General features: G+C 36.6%; 1 protein-coding gene across 1 annotated transcript in view; it reads right to left on the reverse strand.

Annotated features, from left to right (window-relative positions):
- Positions 1–21,372, reverse strand: part of MAGI3 (membrane associated guanylate kinase, WW and PDZ domain containing 3) — a 250,383-nt gene that overhangs the window by 41,530 nt on the left and 187,481 nt on the right. The window contains exons 6-10 of the mRNA XM_004380440.3: positions 16,659–16,716; positions 11,761–11,855; positions 4,697–4,885; positions 1,957–2,562; positions 655–686 (exon numbers count right to left, since the gene is read on the reverse strand). Coding sequence (XP_004380497.1) covers positions 655–686; positions 1,957–2,562; positions 4,697–4,885; positions 11,761–11,855; positions 16,659–16,716 — 980 coding nt within the window. The remainder of the gene's footprint in view (positions 1–654; positions 687–1,956; positions 2,563–4,696; positions 4,886–11,760; positions 11,856–16,658; positions 16,717–21,372) is intronic.

Here is a 21,372-nt window from a genome sequence, read left to right on the forward strand (position 1 = left end):
TCTGTCCTATAGGGTCACTATGAGTCAGAATCGACTTGATGGCAATGGGTTTGGGTTTACTTCGATAACAAGCAAAGTGAGTACAGAGGGCCACAATTACTCTAGAAAGTCTTGTTGAGTCATAAATGTAAGCAGGTTATCTATATGTGAGTATTTACAGTCCCATGAAATTATGTGAAGCTATCACATCTTTTCTCTGGGCAGCAGCAAGATGTAATAGTTCACCCTCACATTTGAAGGGATTTCTGGAGGGGCATTCCTTTAACTACTTTGTACCCTTGCATCTCTAAAACATAAAGAAAGTAAAAGGATCCCTAAGTAGGCTCTACATTTTACTACTTACGGGATAGGATTATTGCTAGTATGGGTCACTAGTATTTCTCTAACAGAAATACTTAACCGGGAGAGCACACCCCCTAAAAAAATAAAAACACACTGCTGTCAAGTCAATTCCAACTCATGAGTACACCCCCTAACTAGGGCCTTTTTCTAACTCATGCACTCTCTTAGAGCTTGTGATACAAGCCCAGGGCAACAAGCCTCCTGATCCTCCCAGTCCATAATCACCACCACAATGATTGCTCTAACAGAGGGGAACACATCATCTCTCTTGGTGTGTTGGGAAGAAGGATTTGAGGACAACTGAATACTCACCATTTTGGTAGTTTTAGTTGGTGAAGGAGGACCTTTAAAAAAACAAGTCAAGTTTTAGAAATAGAGGAAACAATCCTAGATCACAAATACTGCTTGCTTATGTTTATGATAAAACTAGCTTTAACTTTTTGTTGACTAGTAAATTCTATGTCCAACACCTCCTATGTGCTAGGTATTATATATATATTATCTTATTTAATTCTATGACAATCCTAAGGCATAAATGTTATCACCATTTTATAGACAAGGTAAACCAAGGCTCAAACAGATTAACATTACTTCCTTGCACCAGAGAACCAGTAAGTGGCAAGGCAGGAAACTGCTGTTGAACCTGCCTGACATCAAACCCCGGCCTCTTGGTTATATTTGTTAGAGACCTGGATAGCTCTATGGCATGCACAAAGTGATTTTTACCTTACTCTGAACACATTCTACCATATCACCCAGAGAAGAATGAAAATGGTGCAAAGTAATGAGAAGAAGAAAAACTTCTCATTACTTTGCACCATTGAAATTAAGTGTTCATTTGCCTCAAAAAAGAAAAATAAAAGCCAGAGAGATAAAAGAGTGAACGGCTAAATTTTATTCTTTAAAATACTAGACATTCATAGGCATGGATCTAAGAAAGTCTATTAAAATGTAACTTGGCAATTAGTCCTTGGAACTGGATTTGTAGTATGTGGGAGCAGTTCAAGTCAGCTGATGATCTTGGAAAATGAGAATTACATTTCTCTCATAGGAGCACTGGGGGGCTTAATTAACATTTACCAGTAGATACCAGAACTTAAGATAAAAGCTTTATAAGCACAAGCTATCATGATTGCTTCTGCAGAACAGGTTAATACACAATCCAGTATTTCACTTATCCATAGAGATCTTTGCTTTTTGAAAACACCTTTGGTGCAGTACAGAGATCCAGATGAACACCATCATAAGTCGAAAGAGTCAATTTCTATTATGGTCATCAACAGAGAAAATGAAATTAAGCAGATATATTTTATTGGAAATAGCACAATGCTGTGATTCTCCCTGATCATTAAAGCTATATATCAGATTTTTAAGAGCATACAGAAGGGACAAAAACCCACAACGGATACAAATGAAACCACTGATAACAAAACAAAAAAACTTCTAAAAAAGACACTGCTTATGGAAGCAGACAGAACCCTAAGAAAAATGGACACTAGTTACCAGTTAAGTCTGTTGGGAAAAGAGACACCCTGACCTGTAAGGAAGGATAATTAATTAACAGTTATAAATGCATGAACACTGAAGAGTCTTCCTTGTTGTGTTTTTACTCACCTCCTCTTAAGATAAGCAAAGGTACATCTGCACCTACTGGAAACTGCTTTAGCACTTCTACCACTTGGAGATGTGTTAAATTCTGCACATTTTGATGGTAAATCTCCTTAATTATATCCCCTTTCTGAAGACCTTGACACCACTGGCTATCCAATATCATTTTCACCTTCTGTCCAGTTGGGCTGTCGGCAATTGCAAACCCAAAGCCTTTAGGGCCCTTAATCAGAGAGATAGTCACCAGTTCAGGCTGGGAGCTGCCTGATGATGCCATGGATGCTCTCTGCTCACTCGGATCTGACGGTCCATTGAGACGATCACTGGTCAGGGTGTGTCCCAGTTTTCCATTCTGGTCCATAACCATTGCTCCTGGCTTAAAATCCTGAGTATTCATGCCAGTCTCTCCCTTAGTTAATGACTGTCCATTGATGACAGGGGTAGCAGCAACAATGTCTACAACAGGGTCTTCATTGTCATCAGGAAGTGGATAACCACGACATAAAGTGAGGTTTACATACTGATTGACAGGTACCAATTGAAACATCTGGACAACATCTGCATGGGTATGACCAAGGACACAGTTGCCATTGATGTCTACAATAACATCACCTGGTAAAACATAATCATGTTACAAAAAAACTGTGAATTCCCAAATAAGTTACTTCCAAATTTAATTCTTTGGGATGGGGAGGCAAAAGTAACTTTAAGTTAGCATCTAAATTTGAATTCTGGAATCCTCTTACTGTGGATTAACTGTTGAAAAAAACAGATTTCCAACACAGACATGTCATTCTCCCTTTTGTGATTCCTTGCTGAAAGGCATATATAAGTGTCTAAAATCCTCGTTATTTTAGCAGCAATGAGTTATGACCTTAAGTTCAAGTAAATGAGTGAAAAAAAAACAAAAACCCATAAATTCATATTATCTTTGTTAGCATATCCTCTGAGTCACACCTAAGAGGTCACACAAAACTAGGCACACCATAGTAGCTATTTAATATGTAGAAAAGAAGCAAATGACTCCAGTGGTTACTTGTACAGTCTATCTTTAAACGGTAACTTATTTCTTGGTTTTAAGAAGCCACTGATTAAAATGTACTTGAAAATTCATCCTTGTTTAAGAAATGCAGAACTGAGGATTAGAATAATATTAATTTAGGAATATTTTGTAGAGATTTTTAATTTACTGTAAATCAGATTTCAAAAGAAGAAACAAGTGACAAAAAACCCAACAGAAGCAAAGGGTAGTTATTTAAGACACTGAAAAGCCAGCTAAATTAATTCTTATAAAAGTTACTTTTGCTTTCCCAATTTTACGTTATGACCTCTGAAGAATCATTGCCACTTGACATTCATCAGTTGGGTATTCTTCTAATGCAGCCTTGGCTTTTTAAAATTTGTCGTCTGTTGTCTCATTCATTTGTAGTTTTTATTTGAATGTCATTATTTAAAAGGTTATTTCCAAATAAAATTGCTTTAATTTGTTCTGATTATGGTTAGCCTTTAAAAGATCGACACAAATAGTGTTAAAAACAGATGCTAGTCTGTGGAAATTTATTTCATGATCTTTAAAGATACAGAAGTTAGACTAATTAGAAATAAAATTTTGACTTTCTGCTTCTGGAAAAATCTCCCAAAATTTTTTATGGAAGTTTTGTATTGGTATGCAAATTACATTATAACAGTTTCAGACAAATCTGAATCAATATTATAAAATCCTGAGAGGATACAGGATAGCTAAGAGATATGTCTCACAGACAAATGTTAAAAAAGATAAAGTTGGAACTAAATAAAAACCTTACTATTAATTTTAATCTCCAGAGTTTGTTATTTTTATTAAACGAGAGCTAAAAATAATTTTGTTTATAAATATAACTTTCAATTATTTTGAGTTTTCTTGTTTCAACTTTCTATCATCTTGATAGAAAAGCATAATATAATATATCTTTATATTCTAACTGAAAATTACTTGGTATCCGTCATTAAAAGGTACTATGAAAACGGAATAATCCAAATTGGGGCCATATTTACATGGTATGTCAAATAACAGAAGATTAGAAAAGTCTAGTAAATACTACAAGAAGAAACTTCAACAGAATACTAAAAACCTTCTAGAAAAAAGTGACTAAAAACCTCCCTCATGATCAGTAACTAGTCTTGAACCCCCTCCAACCTCCTCGGCCACAAAGACTGTCAGCCATATTAAAATATCTAACAATTACCAAACAAAGACTTTGGTTATACTATATAAAAGACAACTTAAGTTTATACAATTCTGTAAAAATAGTAATACGTGTTTCTATTAATTCTTAACACAGAAGTTCAATTTTACTAACAGCCAACAAGACTAGGGAAGCAAAAATACTTGGGAAAAACTGCTAGATAAAGCAATTTGCTTGATATCACTATAAACATCCGAATAAACCATTTTTTCAAAGAAAACTACAGGTAAATGTTAGATTGCTCCAAAAGTATCACATAATCAAAGAAAATTAAACAACCAAATAGTTTTCTGAGATGTTAATAAATCCTTAGCTTAGTATAGGCAAGAGATTATTTCAAAGTTATATAAACTATCAGAGGATAAATTATTTTAATACAGGAGTCACCCTCTCCAGTTTATATAATTTAGTATGATATATGTAAATAAATTTAAAAAAAAACTCTCATCATTATAATTTTTATCATAGTGCCACCATTCTTCAAGTAATTCTGAAAAATACAGTTCTCAAAAGAAAATTACCTGGTGCAATTTTCCCATCCTGAGCGGCAGGACCATCTTTCAGAACATTTTTCACTTGTAGGAACTCATCAGGCCTATCTCCACCAATAATGGTAAAACCAAATCCCATTGTGCTTTTTTTCAGTGATGCTCGAACAAGGACACCTTTAAGCTGGGATGGATCTCGAGTAAAGTGTGATTTGTCCACATCTGTGCCAAAATGAAAAATGAGTTTGGGAACAAAAGCTATGACAACAAATACAGTCCTCAAAGCCAATCTTCAAGATAGTATATATAGCTTAAGTCTAACAAACCATAAAGGAAACAAAATTAGAAAGAATCTAATGTTAAACAGTTAGGATTGAAACTCCTAAGTTAAGTCATTGAAAAAGAATCTTAGCTAATGAATAATTTTTCTATTACAGAATTCTATGTTATTTGAAGAACACAGCATCAGTTTTGGAGGAAGACTCATTAACACAACCTGTGATATGCAGATGACACAACCTTCCTTGCTGAAAGCCAAGAGAACTTGACGCACTTACTGATGAAGATCAAAGACTACAGCTTTCTGTATGGATTGCACCTCAATATAAAGAAAACAAAAACCTCACAACTGGACCAATAAGCAACACCATGATAAACAGAGAAAAGACTGAAGTTCTCAAGGATTTCATTTCACTTGGATCCACAATCAACACCCATGGAAGCAGCTGTCAAGAAATCAAACGACGCATTGCATTGGCAAATCTGCTGCAAAAGACCTCTTGAAAGTGTTCAAAAGCAAAGATGTCACTGTGAGGACTAAGGTGTGCCTGACCTAAGCCATGGTATTTTCAGTCGGTCCATATGCATGCGAAAGCTGGACAATGAATAAGGAAGAATGAAGAAGAATCGATGCCTTTGAATTGCGGTGTTGGCAAAGAATATTGAATATGCTATGGAATGCCGGAAGAACAAACAAATCTGTCTTGGAAGAAGCACAGCCAGAATGCTCCTTAAGAGCGAGGATGGTGAGACTTTGTCTCATATACTTTGGACATGTTATTAGAAGGGACCAGTCCCGGGAGGACATTATGCTTGGTAAAGCAGAGGGTCAGCTAAAAAGAGGAAGATCCTCAATAAAATGGATTGATACAGTGGCTGCAACAACCGCCTCAAATACAGCAATGATTGTGAGGATGGCACAGGACCAGGCAGTGTTTTGTTCTGCTGTACACCAGGTTGCTATGAGTAGGAACTGACTCGATAGCACCTAACAACAACGTTATCTGAAAGGTAAAAGCACCTTCTTATATCTCCTCTGCATTGCCCCATTTGTACTTACTTCTCTCATCTCCAAAGAGTTCACTACATAAAATCAAAATGATGCAACTGAGGGACAGTCTTTATTACCAAAGTCCTGAAAGTCTTAGACATTTATTCAGCTATAGATTTTATTTGAATAAGCATCAATGAGCTCTTTCTACATGGAAGATGAAGGCAATGACACAAACAATGACAAAAAAGAGAATATATAAAGAACTTTGTATAATTCACAATCCAGGTTTTTTTGTAGCCTCTAATTTATATCTGATGGAAGGAGTGAATCCTTGAACAACCAGTAAACACCTTCAAGTTTCTTTGCCCTTCACTCATGTTTAACAGATGCTTTAGGAAGAAAAAACACAGTCCCTTTAAAAAGCTTATTTTTTGAAAGTTTCCTTAGATGATCCTAGAACTAAAAGCGATTTACATTTGCAAATAACACCTCCCTTTCCTACCCTAGAACCTTTCCCCACCTCTCCACCATCATGGCAGCCATTAAGGCAGTTATGAAAACCCTGAGAGGATCAAATTGTATAGATTTTTAATTTACAAAATTTTGTTTAAATTAACTTTTTTAAGATGGCTTATTTTCTGCCAAATCTATTTTTGCCGTATTTATTCAGATGTAACTCATATACCATACAACTCAGCTATTAATGTATAATTCAATTTTTTTTTTGTAATATACTGGTTTGTACAACCATCAACACAATCTAATTTCAGTAAATTTTCCTCTGCCCAAAAAGAAATCCCTGTATCCATTAGTCGTCACCCTCCATTTCTCCCCAACCTGGCCAGCCCCAGGAAATTTTCTGTCTTTATAGATTTGCCCAATTTGGACATTTCATATCAATGAAATCATATAATATGTGGTCTTTTGACTGGCTCCTTTCACTTAGCATAATATTTCCAAGGTTCATCTGTGTTGTAGCATGTATCAGTACTTGATTCCTTTTTATGATGAATAATATTCCATTGTACCACCTTTTGTTTATCTGTTCATCATGTGATAGACACTTGGGTTGCTTCCACTTTTTGGTTATTATAAATAATGCTGCTATGAACATTCATGTCTAAGTTTTTATTTGGATATATGTTTTCATTTCTCTTTGGTATTGTGTAGCAAAGGATTAACCTTTCCCAAAGAGAGGTCTGGCCTTTGTCCTCAGCTCCTGATTTGTCTTGCCTGATAGGAGTACCTCTGTTTACTTGGGGGCCTTGGGCCACACCAGATAGTCTACGCTAACAATGTGATTTATGGTGGGGGCTTTGGGCCACATGGTATCAGCTCAACCTTTGGAGGGGCTGGAGACTGAGGTCAGCCATGTGAATAATTAAATATGTCTACATGACAAAGTCCCAATGACAACTCTGGCTACCAAGGCTTGGGTGAGCTTCCCTGGTGGGCAATACTCTGTGCATAGTGTCACACATCACTATGGCAGAAGTTAGCACTGTCCATGACTTTACTGGGAGAGGACAACTGTAAGTTTTGTCCTTGGAACTCTCCAGGACTCTGCTCCATGCACTACTTACCTTGGCTAATTTTAATCTGTATCCTTTCACTGTAATAAGCTGTAACCACGAGGATAACAGCTCTCAGTGAGTTCTGTGGTCACTCCAGTAAATTACTGAGCCTGAGGGTAACTCTGGAGATCTGAAATTGCAATTGTGTCAGAAGTGAAGGTGGTGTTGGGGATCTCCTAACATTGGAGGTATATACCTACCAGTGGAATTTCTGAGTCGTATGGTAACTATAGAGTCCTGGTGGTGCAGTGGCTAAGAGCTTGCCTGTGAACCAAAAGGTCAGCAGTTCAAATCCACAGCTGCTCCTTGGAAACCCTATGGGGCAGTTCTACTCTGTCCTATAGGGTCACTATAAGTTGGAATCAATGGCAACTATGTTTGACATTTTGAAGACCTGCCAAATTCTTTTCCACAGTGACTTTGCCAATTTACATTCACATTACAGATGCATAGAAATTCCAATTTCCTACATCCTTGTCAACACTTGTTATTGTGTGTATTTTTATTATAGTCATTCTAATGGGTATAGAGTGGCATCTCATTGTGGCTTCGGTTTGCACTTCCCTAATGACTTAAATTAACAAGACCAGCTTGTTTCCTACTAAGATCACACTCAGTGCTAGTGTTGTGCCTAGAGTTGTTTATATCTGCCATCCTTCTTAGCAAAAGTGTTCTAAGAGACGTGCATTACTATTCGTTGTCAACTAGGAGAAAGCAATCCTTAGGGCTGCCCCATATGGTTACGCACACTGTGCATTACATAAATAGCTCTCTCAAAATGTAGGGCCACCCTGGAAGCGCTAACTAACACAGGTTTGGCTGGGGAGCAGGTCTACCTTATTTGATATGTTCTCCCTAGATTTGTTTGATCTCTTGCAAGTAAAAATCCTTAACGCTAAAACACACACACACACACACACACAAAAAAAAAAAAAAAAACCCAGCTATTTTAGGGTTTGTAAAATAGAGGACTAGACTCTGGACAGCATGAATTCACCACAGTAAATAGCACTTTGTCAGGCCTCTCAGTTAGCCCACTTATGGTGATATGTCAATGCACTTCTGTGTTCTTGGTGAGCCTTTGACATTCAAAATAGCAAACCACCCTCTGAACTAAATATTAACATTTAAAAAATTATTTAATTGACATGTTCAATGTCCATTCAGATATGTAAGTTCCTTATGACTGTCGACCAGTGCTGCCTTCTTGTAGACAAAAACATTTATTTAATGATCACGTACTTGAGGACAATATCGTTACTGAAATATTCCATTCTCACTTATTATGTCAAATATTGAAATATTTCTGGTTAGGTATTCCATGCTTTCATCCCCATGAATATTGGAATAAGATTGCCTCTGAGGGCTAAACTAGAAAACCAGCATATAATGGACAAGAGTCAAGATGGGCAAACACTAAAGAGATCAGAGAAAGTTCTAGTTAACACCTAATTTTAGAAAAGATTAATAGCCAAAACCAACAAGAAGTTGGTCAGAAGTAGGTCTTATCAGAATTAAACACAGAAAAATGGGAATCAGAAAGCCAAAAAGATACTGTCTTTGGGCCTAACAGTCCCAGTTTTAAATCCAAGCCTTGCAATTTAGTTGAGTGATCTTGGACATGTTATTTAACCTTTCTAAGTCTTAGACTGCACCTTAGAAGCAAGGATGGCGAGACTATGTCTCACATACTTTGGACATGTTATCAGGAGAGATCAGTCCCTGGAGAAGGACATCATGATTGGTAGAGGGTCAGCGAAAAAGAGGAAGACACTAAACAAGATGGACTGACACAGTGGCGGCAACAACGAGCTCAAGCATAAGAACAACTGTGAGGATGGTGCAGGACAGGGCAGTGTTTTGTTCTGTTGTACACAGGTTCACTGTGAATCAGAACTGACTCGATGGCACCTAACAACAACAAGTCTCAGTTGCCTCATCTATAAAATGGGAATAATAGTATCTAATTCATGCGATTGTCATAAAGATTACATTAGGTAATATATGAAAAACATAGGAAGCAGGGCTTGATAAATACTAAGAGCTCAATAAATGTAGATGAATACAGATCCACACATACTGTCTAAAGAAGGAGGTTCCCTGGCTCACAAACTCAAGTGGCAAGTATATCCTAGAGATGGATGCATCAGACAGTGATAACCTGATGCCATTAAATCAACTAAATGAGCATAATAATAATAATCTTGCAGAGAACATTTTGAGACTTAAATGAGATGACATATATGAATAGTATATCTGACTATCTCAGTGACTCAAAGAGAAAACCAAACCCGTTGCCCTCGAGTTGATACAGACTCACAGTGACCCTATATGACAGAGTAGAATTTCCCCATAGGGTTTCTAAGGCAGTAAATCTTTATGGAAGCACTGCCACATCTCTCTTCCAGAAGCAGACTGCCACATCTTTCTCCTGCAGAGGAGCTGAGTGCTTTAACCACTGTACCACCAAGGCTTTATGAATAGTGGCCATTATTCTTTCAGGACTAGCATGACTTCTATCATTTCTAGGAAGCTTTCTTGGCCTCCCACAGTCAGATTTAATTTCTCTCTCCTTTGTGTTCCAATACTATTATTTATCTCTCTATTATCATGCTGCTGTACTAAAATTATGTGCCTATTTCCCTGGCTAAGTTGTGAGCCCCTGAAGGACAGGGGCTGAGTCTTTACCTTTTTCCCATAGGAAAAGTGCCTGGTTAGCTAAATCAATAAAGCACCTGGTCCCTGCCCTCAAGGAGCATATAGTTTAGTAGAGGAAAGACTATCTTCCTTGATTTGTGACATAGAAGATAAGAGAATTCCGGGACTATATATTATAGTACAAAGAACCCTGAATTTAAAGTCAGTAAAACTAGGTTCAAATTCTGCCTTGACATTTACTCACTATGAGCCTAAGCAAATGGCTGAATCTTTACTAAAGCCTCAGCTTCCTTTTCTGTAAAATGAGGATTCATATTCCTCTCCAGTTAATGTCCTCTCTGCCTAGCCTCCTTCACAATCAAGCTATCAAAAAAGTTGGCTATAACCATTGTCTCCACTTCTTCATGTCTCATTTCCTCATCTTACTGCGATTTTGCTTCACTCTCCACTTATGACCTCCATATTCTCAAATCCAATGTACACTTTTCAACCTTCAACTTTGACTTTTCACCAACATGTGACACACACACTCCATTTCTTTATGAAACTTACTTCTTCTCATGGCTGCCTACCCCTACAATCTATGTCCTAACTGCTACTCCAGAAATAACACTATTCTGTAGCCATTCCTATCTGGACACATCATTTCACATCTCTATGACTTCATACATTCTGCTCCTTCTATCTGGAATGATTCTTTGCTCCTCTAAAAGTTTTTTCTGCCTGGTTTAACTTTTCATGACTCTTCAAGACCCAGTTCAAATATCTCCTTTACTGTGAAACTTCCCCTGCCCCCCTGACTTTCTCCATCAAAACAGAGCTGAGTAGTGCCTCCGTTATGCCATCACTGTTCCTTGTACATCTCTATTAACAACAATAAATAGTATCATTATTGATCACCATGTGTCAGATACCTTACAAGCACTTTATATACTCCTCATAACCACCTGAAGAGATTTTTTTTATTAAAAGGAATTTATTGTTATCCCGATTTTACAGATGAGTACAACATAAGAACTTCCAAGGCAGCTTTTTCAAAATGCAGATGACTAGGCTTATCAGAATCTTAGGACCGATGCATTTTAAACATGATGCTGATATCACTAATATCCTACCATCACACTGGAGAAACAATGATGTAAGCAAATAATTTGGTGGATTTATTTAGTATTTATTCTTATCAGTTAATGAAGAATCCTGAATGGTTACAGACATCAGATTTAAGCAATTAACTTGGGAGAAGCTTTCAATGAATTAGAGAATTAATACTGCCTGGCCTTAAACATAAGGAAGCAATCAAACCTTCATATCTAAAACAAAACCTCCAACCCATAAAAAATCTACCCAATTCTTTCTCCCAACAATTTCATTCCTTCTGTATAAGCAGCATGGGAAAAAAATCACAGTTTTCTCCAAATGTCCTAATGTTTTATTAAGATTATTCATATCTTTGCAGTGACAAAAAATTAGACATTCTTTGTTGAATTTCAAAGCTCCAGCAATAGAAAATTCAAGCAAACTCACTTTTATGAATTCAGCATATTAATTTCACAAGCTATCCTCAGAAGAAAAGATTACAGAAAAAGTTCTACCTGGTTTTGAAGACCCAATGTCAGCCTGTCCTAACTGTTTTTTCCTTTTGGCTTCCTCCACTGGATTTTCAAACTGGGTCTTCTGGTTAAGGTGACTGTGAAATGTAGAAAAAAATGCATTTCAGTTTACAATAACAGAGTTACATATTTTTAAATATACTATCATACCATTTAATCACCAAAGATTAGGCCATGTAACACAGAGAAGCTGACAGATCATAGCAGAGGGGCTTTCTGCTAACTACAGAAAGGCCCACCAAAAATGCCTAGAAGTCAAAGCTGCTGAAGCTTATGGGTATTTCATTTACTATAGGGTTGCTATTGAGTTGGAATCAACTCGATGGCAACAGGTTTGGTTCTTTTGGTTTATAGATTCATCATAGTGTTGTTACGTGCTGTCAGGTTGGTTCTGACTCATAGCGGCCCTATGTCCAATAGAATGAAACACTGCCCGGTCCTGCGCCACCCTCACAGTTCTTGCTATGCTTGAGCTCACTGTTATAGTCACTGTGTCAACCCATATCGTTACGGGTCTTCCTCTCTTTCGCTGACTCTCTACTTTACCAAGCATGATGTCCTTCTCCTGATAACATGTCCAAAGTATGTGAGACGAAGTCTCACCATCCTTGCTTCTAAGGAGCATTTGGGCTATACTTCTTCCAAGACAGATTTGTTTGTTCTTCTGGCAGTTCATGGTATATTCAATATTCTTCACCAACACCATAATTCAAAGGCATCAATTCTTCTTTGGTCTGCCTTATTTAAACCTACCCAATACAGCCAATAACAGTTTTCAAAACTATGGTAGTTTGGAAACTCTTATCTGATGCAGTAAGAACTGGTGATAATTGGTTAGATAATTAAAAAAAAAAAAGGAAGTTAAAGATGGGAGGTTTTAAATTTAAGTTTCTCTAAAAGGAAGCAAGATTGTAAAGACATTTTTCAAGAAATCTGAGTAAAGAACCCATCTAGAATTTTACTATTGCTATTCCAACCGACTCACATCATTTCAGCAGCAACTTTTTTTAGTGATTTGCTTTTATAAAATTGTATCATAGAACAACTCTTTCACACTCAGATTTCTCCACAATTATGTAATAATTAATAAATTATGTAATTGCAACACAAGTACAACTAATATTTACAATCTGGGACAATCACAACGGACTCTGGGGGAGGCGGAAATATGCGGGAAGACTAGAGGGTAACCAACTAGCCAATAATATTCAGCATTCTACGGGGAGCTGTATGGTTTATAGAGGGAAGGAAGCATTGGTTATTCTGGCAAGTCAGTTAAGTAGACATTGGTTAAGAAAGCAACTATTATACTAAATATGTTTGAGGCCACAGATAGGTCTAATGCAGAAGCAATGGGAATCATAATTTAGCACTTCCACAGTACAAATATATTTCAGCCAAATGATATGTGTTTTCCAGTAAAATTCCATTTTAACAAGAACGGACATAAGTAAACACCGGCAATTAAACATTAAATTATGAAAATTTTGGAATGAATGTCCTTAGACAATTACCAAAATCTATACATAAATAGTCATGCAACTCGGATATTTACTTTGCAGTTTGTGAACATTATAGTAGTGGAGGAGGGGGCATTACGGAAAAAAAATAAAACCCTCATAGCAAGGAGTGTTAGCTTTCTCTACGTTGTTTAGGCTTCTAGTGCGTATCACCTCCGCAACAGATGTGGGTATTTAGCTTCAGAGCTCTAAATATAGCAAGCTCTATTTGACAGTCTTTGGGCTCTGATTTCATTAAAACTCAAGTATGCTTTTGCCTCTTATTACAAGGGGGCACCTTATCCATTGAGTTAACTGTATAAACCCTCTGTGAAAATGAAAGCCTTCAGTGCTAAATTAGATATCACTTCAAAAAAAAATTATTAGGTACTGGCATTTTACTTTAAAAAAAAAAACAATTAGAAAATGATACTTGGGAGAGCATAAACCTGTTTAGAAAGAACTTTGGCTCACTTTAACGTCATCAGCTAGAATGACTCACTTTGCCACCCAGACACTTAGAATGTAAAAAAGTAGTAATTTGTATTTATACCCTTTGTAATGTGTGGGAGAAGAGAGTAGAAATATGCAAATGAGTAATCCCTTTCCTAAAAATTATTTGACAAAAGAATATAAGATTTTAGTGAAGGGAGTAATCGCATTGTTACCTTAGACTACCAAACCAAAACCAAACCCATTGCCGTTGAGTTGATTCCAACTCATAGCTACCCTTCAGGACAGAGTAGAACTGCACCATAGGTTTCCAAGGCTGTAAATCTTTATGGAAGCAGACTGCCATGTCTTTCTCCCATGGAGCGGCTGGTGGGGTTGAATCGCCGACCTTTGGGTTAGTAGCCAAGTGCCTAACCACTGTGCCACCAGGGCTCCGTTACCTTACACCACTTAGGTTAAAATGCCACCAACAAAACAAAACAAAAAAGCTAAAACACTCTCCTTTTCCTTTAGTTACCTATACCCATAATATTATTATAGATGTAACAGATTTTGTTTTACATGTAACTAGCTGGGGGAAGTAAGGGAGGAGAATATTACAGATGATCAGAACAGCTAAATAAGAGTAGTGAAAAAGCATGATTTTCAGAAGCTCATGTATATATAACATATAACTTGGAATATTCATCTGTATCAAAATTTTGTGTATAATATCTGAATTTTTAAAATTCATCTCAACAAGCAAAATAATTATTCTTTCACAAAGAATCTGAGATATTAAAGTAGATGTATATTTTGACTTTGACACTAAAGTGCATTAAGGCATTTAACACAATACAATCAAGACACCATTTCTAAATATATAAGCGTTTTTATGGATGGCCTGCCATTAAATTTTGGAAGAATTTTATTTTAAAAAATAAGTTAATCCATTTCAGAATCACATCCTCTAAAATAAACACTCACAAAGAAAAACTGCCATCATAGTTGGTTTTACTACTACAAGGCTCCTGCCAAGAGCAATCACTGTGCCATCTGGTTCGACAAACTACGAGCGCCAAAGAGTAGCCGTTCATGTAACAGCTTTTTATCTCCATCAGTAAACTCACTGCAGATTACTATGGTTGAGATTCAAAACCTAACTAATCTGGGAATCAAGCCACACTCCATAGCTCAGCTGATTCCATACTAATGTGCATCTTGAGTACAGCCTTCACTTCGTAATTTAATAAATCACCTTCCTGTAAAATGAACTTGTTCTGGGAACAGTCATAGAAAATCATGTTGCTGCTGCTGTTGTGGCTTCTAATTCAGGCTATTTTGTGTTACTTCCATGACAACTGGGAGCAGGTCACTTTAGGATTTGCCCTAAACTTGCTTCAATATTATATTCTTGCTTAATGGGAACCAAAGCATTTAGCCCAAGATTTTATAACAGGCAAATGACTTTCACCTCTTGACCATGTATTCAAATTCTCTTGGAATGGATAATAAGAGAATGAGAATTATTATCTCTGAAATGTTCGGCAGTGTCAATGGCAAATACTAGTTGATTAAAGCCCAATTTAAAGAGACTAATAAACTACCAGGGGGAAAGAAAAAATCTCACAATCTACAAAACCTTTTCAGTTGGCCTTCAAATGTTCTTCTGATTTGAAAAATAGTTGTTTTTCCCTTTATTTTAGCTAAACAAGCTTTTTTGTAATAATAAAAAAAAAGAAGAGCTGCTATATACTTTCACATCATAGTATCAGGAAGATATTAAAAAACACAATGGAAATAAAAATTACCATAGACTTCAAAAGGGTCAAAATATTGAAAATATGAAGTTATACACCTAAGGGCCAAACTAATTGAGTTGTTTCCTTAGGGTACAAATAAGATTTTTAGGTGTCATTCCAAAACTCTCTCTAATCACAGTGGCTCAAGTAACAACAACACATTAGAATAAAGGCTAGCGTTACAACAGGAGTCAGAGTTTAGGGCTAATTACCAGGAAATGGCATAGGTTTAAGCCAACAAGTGCTGGAAAATTAGTAAGCAATTACAAAACTACAAGATTACTGTGCTTTCTATTTTTCCAGGTAATAAAATATTTTGCCTTCGCTACCTAGGCAGTAGCTTCAGATTCCTAGTTTCCAGGTAAATGGCAGTGCTTCTGATGCAGATATTTGCCTGAGACCCACAGCCATTGGTAATAATCCTACCTATTTAAAAAAAAAAAAAAACAGAAACAAAAACAAAACCCATTGCCGTTGGGTCGATTCCAACTCACAGTGACCCTATAGGACAAAGCAGAACTGCCCCATAGAGTTTCCAAGGAGCACCTGGTGGATTTGAACTGCTGATCTTTTGGTTAGCAGCCATAGCACTTAACCACTATACCACCAGGGTTTCCAATTCTACCTATAGCATCTGAAAAGAAAGCAATCCCAATGGTCATAACAATATAGTAATTAGATACACGAAGAAACGGAAAAGAAAAAGTAGATGTTGACATTAGCCTAACATTTATCATATACTTCCAAACATTATGGTACAATGCCCTTAAAGTCCTTTCATTGCTTTTAGAACCATAGAGTTTCAATGTTGCAAGTGACCTTAATAGTTCATCTAGTCCAGTGCTCTCATTTCACAGTTTTCCATCTACGACTTTCCTCTTTAAAGGCTGTAGTGGTAATGATAGCAACTCCAGCTATAAATCATCTGGGCAACTTTCCTCTAGCACTCACTATTTACTTCAAAGGCAACTTCTAGGAAGCCCAGGGTCAGTGAAGTAAATGCTCACTGTCCCTATCTTTTCATTTCTTTAGTTGAAAAAGGTGAAAGCTAGATTGCAAAAGCATGAAGTACTCTATTCAGTACTCCCTGAAGCTGTAAACTGAAAGGAAACATTTGAGAGAACAGTAACCATGGTAACAAACTTACTCAACATAGTATGTCCCATACTGAGGGTCCTCTATTTTCTCCCAACCATAAGGAAGTTCTGTAAATAAACAAAAGGTTTGAGTGAAATATCATATTCAAAACAGACAGAAAATAGTTAATCACTGGGTGAATTTAAATGTTTTTGATTTCATTACACTAATATTTGGGAGACAGAGGATGAAGGCTCATTTTTGAAGAACGAATGCAGTTTAAGTCTGAATGACTTCTTCAACAGCCACTGAGTGTCTCAGTGAGTGATTAGGAGACCGGAACAAAAGATGACACTGAACTCACCGGTCTTTATCTGACTCACAAGCCATAAAAAATGCTAATTATTTAAAAAACTATATTATTTTGTTTAAAAAGCTTAGTAACGTTGAAATAAGACATACTTACCCTGGGGTCAAATACCAGAAGCAGCTGCTTGTTAAAATTTTCACTATTATACATATATGTGTCAATTATTCCTATTATATCCTAAACCACTTCTCCCCTATGGAAAGTTTAGCCTTGGGTTTATGACATTTCAAGTAGGCAATCTAGATTTGCTTAAAACCTAAGAAAGTACTTGCTTTCCCTTGTATTACTTTGATCTGAGTATCTGAAGGAGGATTTATTCAACTACCAAACCAAACCCATTGTTGTCCAGTCGATTTGGACTCATACCTACCATACAGGACAGAGTAGAACTGCTCCATAGTTTCCAAGGAGCGACTGGTGGATTCAAACTGCTGACCTTTTGGTTAGCAGCCGAGCTCTTAACCACTGTGCCACCAGGGCTCCAGTGCCTTGTGTACGTAATATTTATTCGTGAAGAGTAACAAAGAAATGTCTTACATAGGATTATTAAATATTGTTTATTCCAACTAATTTACCAATAAAATATAAGCAGAAAAACTGAAAGTAGTTAAATTTCTAATAGTTTAAAAAAAAAAAATCTGGTTTTTACAAAATGGGCTGAAAGAATCCTCTTTTCCCTCTTGTTTTGTCTGCACTCCTTATAAAGTTAAGGTTTCTGAAAAACCATTTAACATATTAGTTAGACATGGATTAATCTGGCAGGAATACTCCTAGCAGGCGGTTCTAATGCTACCAATTATTATGTGAGTCCAGTAAGAAAGAATTTTTTAAAAAGCCACAGTTGTACACTATGATGTCCGACATTTTTATTTTCAATTTCTTTTACTGTTTTTCTGCTATGCCAAAACACACACAAACACATACACACATGCACGCACACACATACATACACACAAATGAAGTATGCTGGACAGAAAATAGCCTTAGAAAATATCAAAAGGCACTATTTAATTCAGCCTCAGCTATCAACTTTGTGATGCACCAACTTGGTAAGTAAAAATTCCATTATAATGAGCCTAACAAACTAAACAATCTGTTTTGCTCTAATAAAAATTGTTATTCCACATTAAGAATAAAAAGAGAGAATAAATGACCAGCCTCTTGATGAAAAAGTCTCAATCCTCCCTTCCCCGCCTTCTCTGCAACATATTTTTCTGCCTATATATGTTGATTGGTGGTTTCAAAGGTTGGTAAGCTTTTGTGATTTTCCTTTGAAGGACCTAGTTGGAATGTCTAAAGTGGAAAAGATGAGAATAGTTGAAAAGTAACTACTATGTGGAAACAGAACAAAACAACTAAGAAGAACTGAGATACAATTCAGTTCATTTTGTTCCTTTGCACCTAAGATGAAAACAACTGGCGATTAAATTGGTACAATATTTTATGATCAAGCAACTGTTACATGGATAAGAGTGTGTGTGGAATTATATGTGTAAAGATGCACTATAACAATTTTATCAAAGCATTATCGTTATTGGTCTTCCATAAAAGACATTTTTTTTCTTTAATAGAAATTTTCTTGAAAGAGTACGGGAACCATATGGTGCTGAGTAAGACTCAGTTCTACAAGTACAGCACAACTGGATTCATACTTTGTCTCTAGAAATGTCTGGAGAATTGAAGGAACTATAGAAATATCTGAAAAATTCCATCTGGTATCCAAGAAAATTTACTAAAATGGATGTATTAACACTTAATCAGGATAAAAGATCAACATCTTTCAGTGTTAACCTGGACACTGATTCAGCATTCTGGCTAGCATTTAAAGCAATCAGCAATAACAGATAAAGTATAGGAGAAGAAACAAATGTGGTAGTATCTTCTGGGTTGCTTTTGACACCATTAGTCAGTTTTTTGCAGGGGAGATTAATATAGATAGAGAAGATGGTTATTATTTGCCTATTTAAAATGAAGGCAATAAAAGCAAGACTAAGATACCTAGCAATTTTATACGCCTTCCATTGGATTGATTCATTCACTGATTTTCTTCCTTTCTTTTTTCCTTCCTTCCGTTCCTCTCCCTCTCCTTCAAATGCAGAAATAAAAATTAAAAACACAATGCAGATATTGACCTCAAAAAGTGCATGGTCTAGACAGGAAGGCAGAAAAGATAACTGACATAATGAAGATAAACGTGAGTGTTGGGGAAAGTGCAGAGGAATTGGCACCAACTGGCTAATGAGAGCAGCTATCTGGAAAGCTTTCTAAGGTGCTGTTTGAGCTAAGTCTTAAAGGATGAATTCAGATTGGGCAGAGGAAGAGGGAGTTCATTCCAGACAGGTGAAAGGGTATGTGCAAAGACACTGAGGTGGTAAGAATGCCTAGCATTTTCAGTAATTACAAATAATTTGGTGTGGCTGGAGTAAAAGTTGTATGCAAAGAGAGATGAGTCCTATAAGCAAACACCAAATCACAACACGCCTGGAGTGCCTTAATAAGGAGTTTGATCTTTATTTGATGCTGTTGGGACTGAATAAGCAGGATTATGACATGATTAAATTTATATTTGAGAAAGATTATGAGCAGAAATTAATAGAGGATGCAATGGATGGAGCAGAGCAATAATAAAGGAGAACACATAAGAAAATTATTTGAAAGCCTAGGTAAAAAAATTATGAAGGCTGGAACTTAGACAATGATAGTGGGAATGAAGAAAAAGAATGGATAATAGAGACAAGTAAGTAGAAGTAATAGATTTCATGAGAACATGAAGACTGAGGGAGGAAAGGAGAGACCAAGATGATTGCAGGTTTCTGGCCCTTCTGGCAAGAAAATGATACATTATCAAATATTTACTGAATACATACTATGAACAATACCATTAATATCACACACAAGTAAAATTTTGCTGAAGATAATTCAAAAATGGTTGTAGCAGTACATCAACAGGGAACTGCCAGAAATTCAAGCCAGATTCAAAAGAGGACGTGGAATGAGGGATATCACTGCTGATGTCAGATGGATCTTGGCTGAAAGCAGAAAATATCAGAAAGATGGTTACCTGTATTTTAGTGACTATGCAAAGGCATTCAACTCTGTGGATCATAACCAATTATGGATAACATTTCGAAGAATGGGAATTCCAGAACATTTAATTGTGCTCATGTGGAAGCTGTACATAGACCAAGAGGCAGTCATTCGAATAGAACAAGGGGATATTGAGTGGTTTAAAATCAGAAAAGGTATGCATCAGGGTTGTAACCTTTCACCATACTTATTCAGTCTGTATGCTGAGCAAATAATCTGAGAAGCTGGACTATATGAAGAAGAACGTGGCATCAGGATTGGAGGAAGACTCATTAACAACCTGTAATATGCAGATGACACAACTTTGCTTGCTGAAAGCCAAGAGGACTTGAAGCATTTACTGATGAAGATCAAAGATTACAGCTTTCAGTATGGATTACACCTCAGTATAAAGAAAACAAAAGTATCCACAATGGACCAATAAGCAACACCATGATAAACAGAAAAGACTGAAGTTGTCAAGGATTTCATTTCACTTGGATCCACAATCAACACCCATGGATGTAGCAGTCAGGAAATCAAATGATATATTGCACTGGGCAAATATGTTGCAAAAGACCTCTTTAAAGTGTTACTTTGAAGACTAATGTATGCCTGACCCAAGCCATGGTATTTTCAGTCATCTCATATGTATATGAAAGCTGAACAATGAATAAGGAAAACTGAATAAGAATTGATGCCTATGAATTATGGTGTTAGTGAAGAATTTGAATATACCATGGATTGCCAGAAGAACGAATAAATCTGTCTTGGAGGAAGTACAGCCAGAACGCTCCTTAGAAGCAAAAATGGCAAGACTTCGTCTCACATACTTTGGACATATTATCAGGAGGGACCAGTCCCTGGAGAAGGACATCATGCTTGATATAGAAGAGGATCAGCGAGAAACAGGAAGACCCTCAACAAGATGGATTAACCCAGTGGCTGCAACAACAGGTTCAAATAGAACAACAATTGTGAGGATGGTGCAGGACTGAGCAGTGTGCTTTGTTCTGTTGTTGTGCACAGAGGTGCTATGAGTCAGAACTGACTCAACGGCACCCAACAATAACAACAACCTACTTTGAAAATGACAGCGGGAATAGAAAAGAGAAATTAATTCAAATTTAGAGGAATTTAGAAGACAGATAATATGTGTGAAGTGCCTAGTATAGTGTCTAGGATCAATGGGCACTCAATAAATGTTAGTTTTTTTTAACAACTGGAATTGATAGAACTTGGTAGTTAGCTGCATTGAAGAGGTGAAGCTGAGGAAAACACTGAGGATGATAACCAGTGTTGAGATCAAGCAACTTGGAAGATGTGATGTCATTTGCTGAGGGCAGGA

The sequence above is a fragment of the Trichechus manatus genome, unplaced genomic scaffold (assembly GCF_000243295.1).
Source record: "Trichechus manatus latirostris isolate Lorelei unplaced genomic scaffold, TriManLat1.0 scaffold00073, whole genome shotgun sequence".
Taxonomy (NCBI): domain Eukaryota; kingdom Metazoa; phylum Chordata; class Mammalia; order Sirenia; family Trichechidae; genus Trichechus; species Trichechus manatus.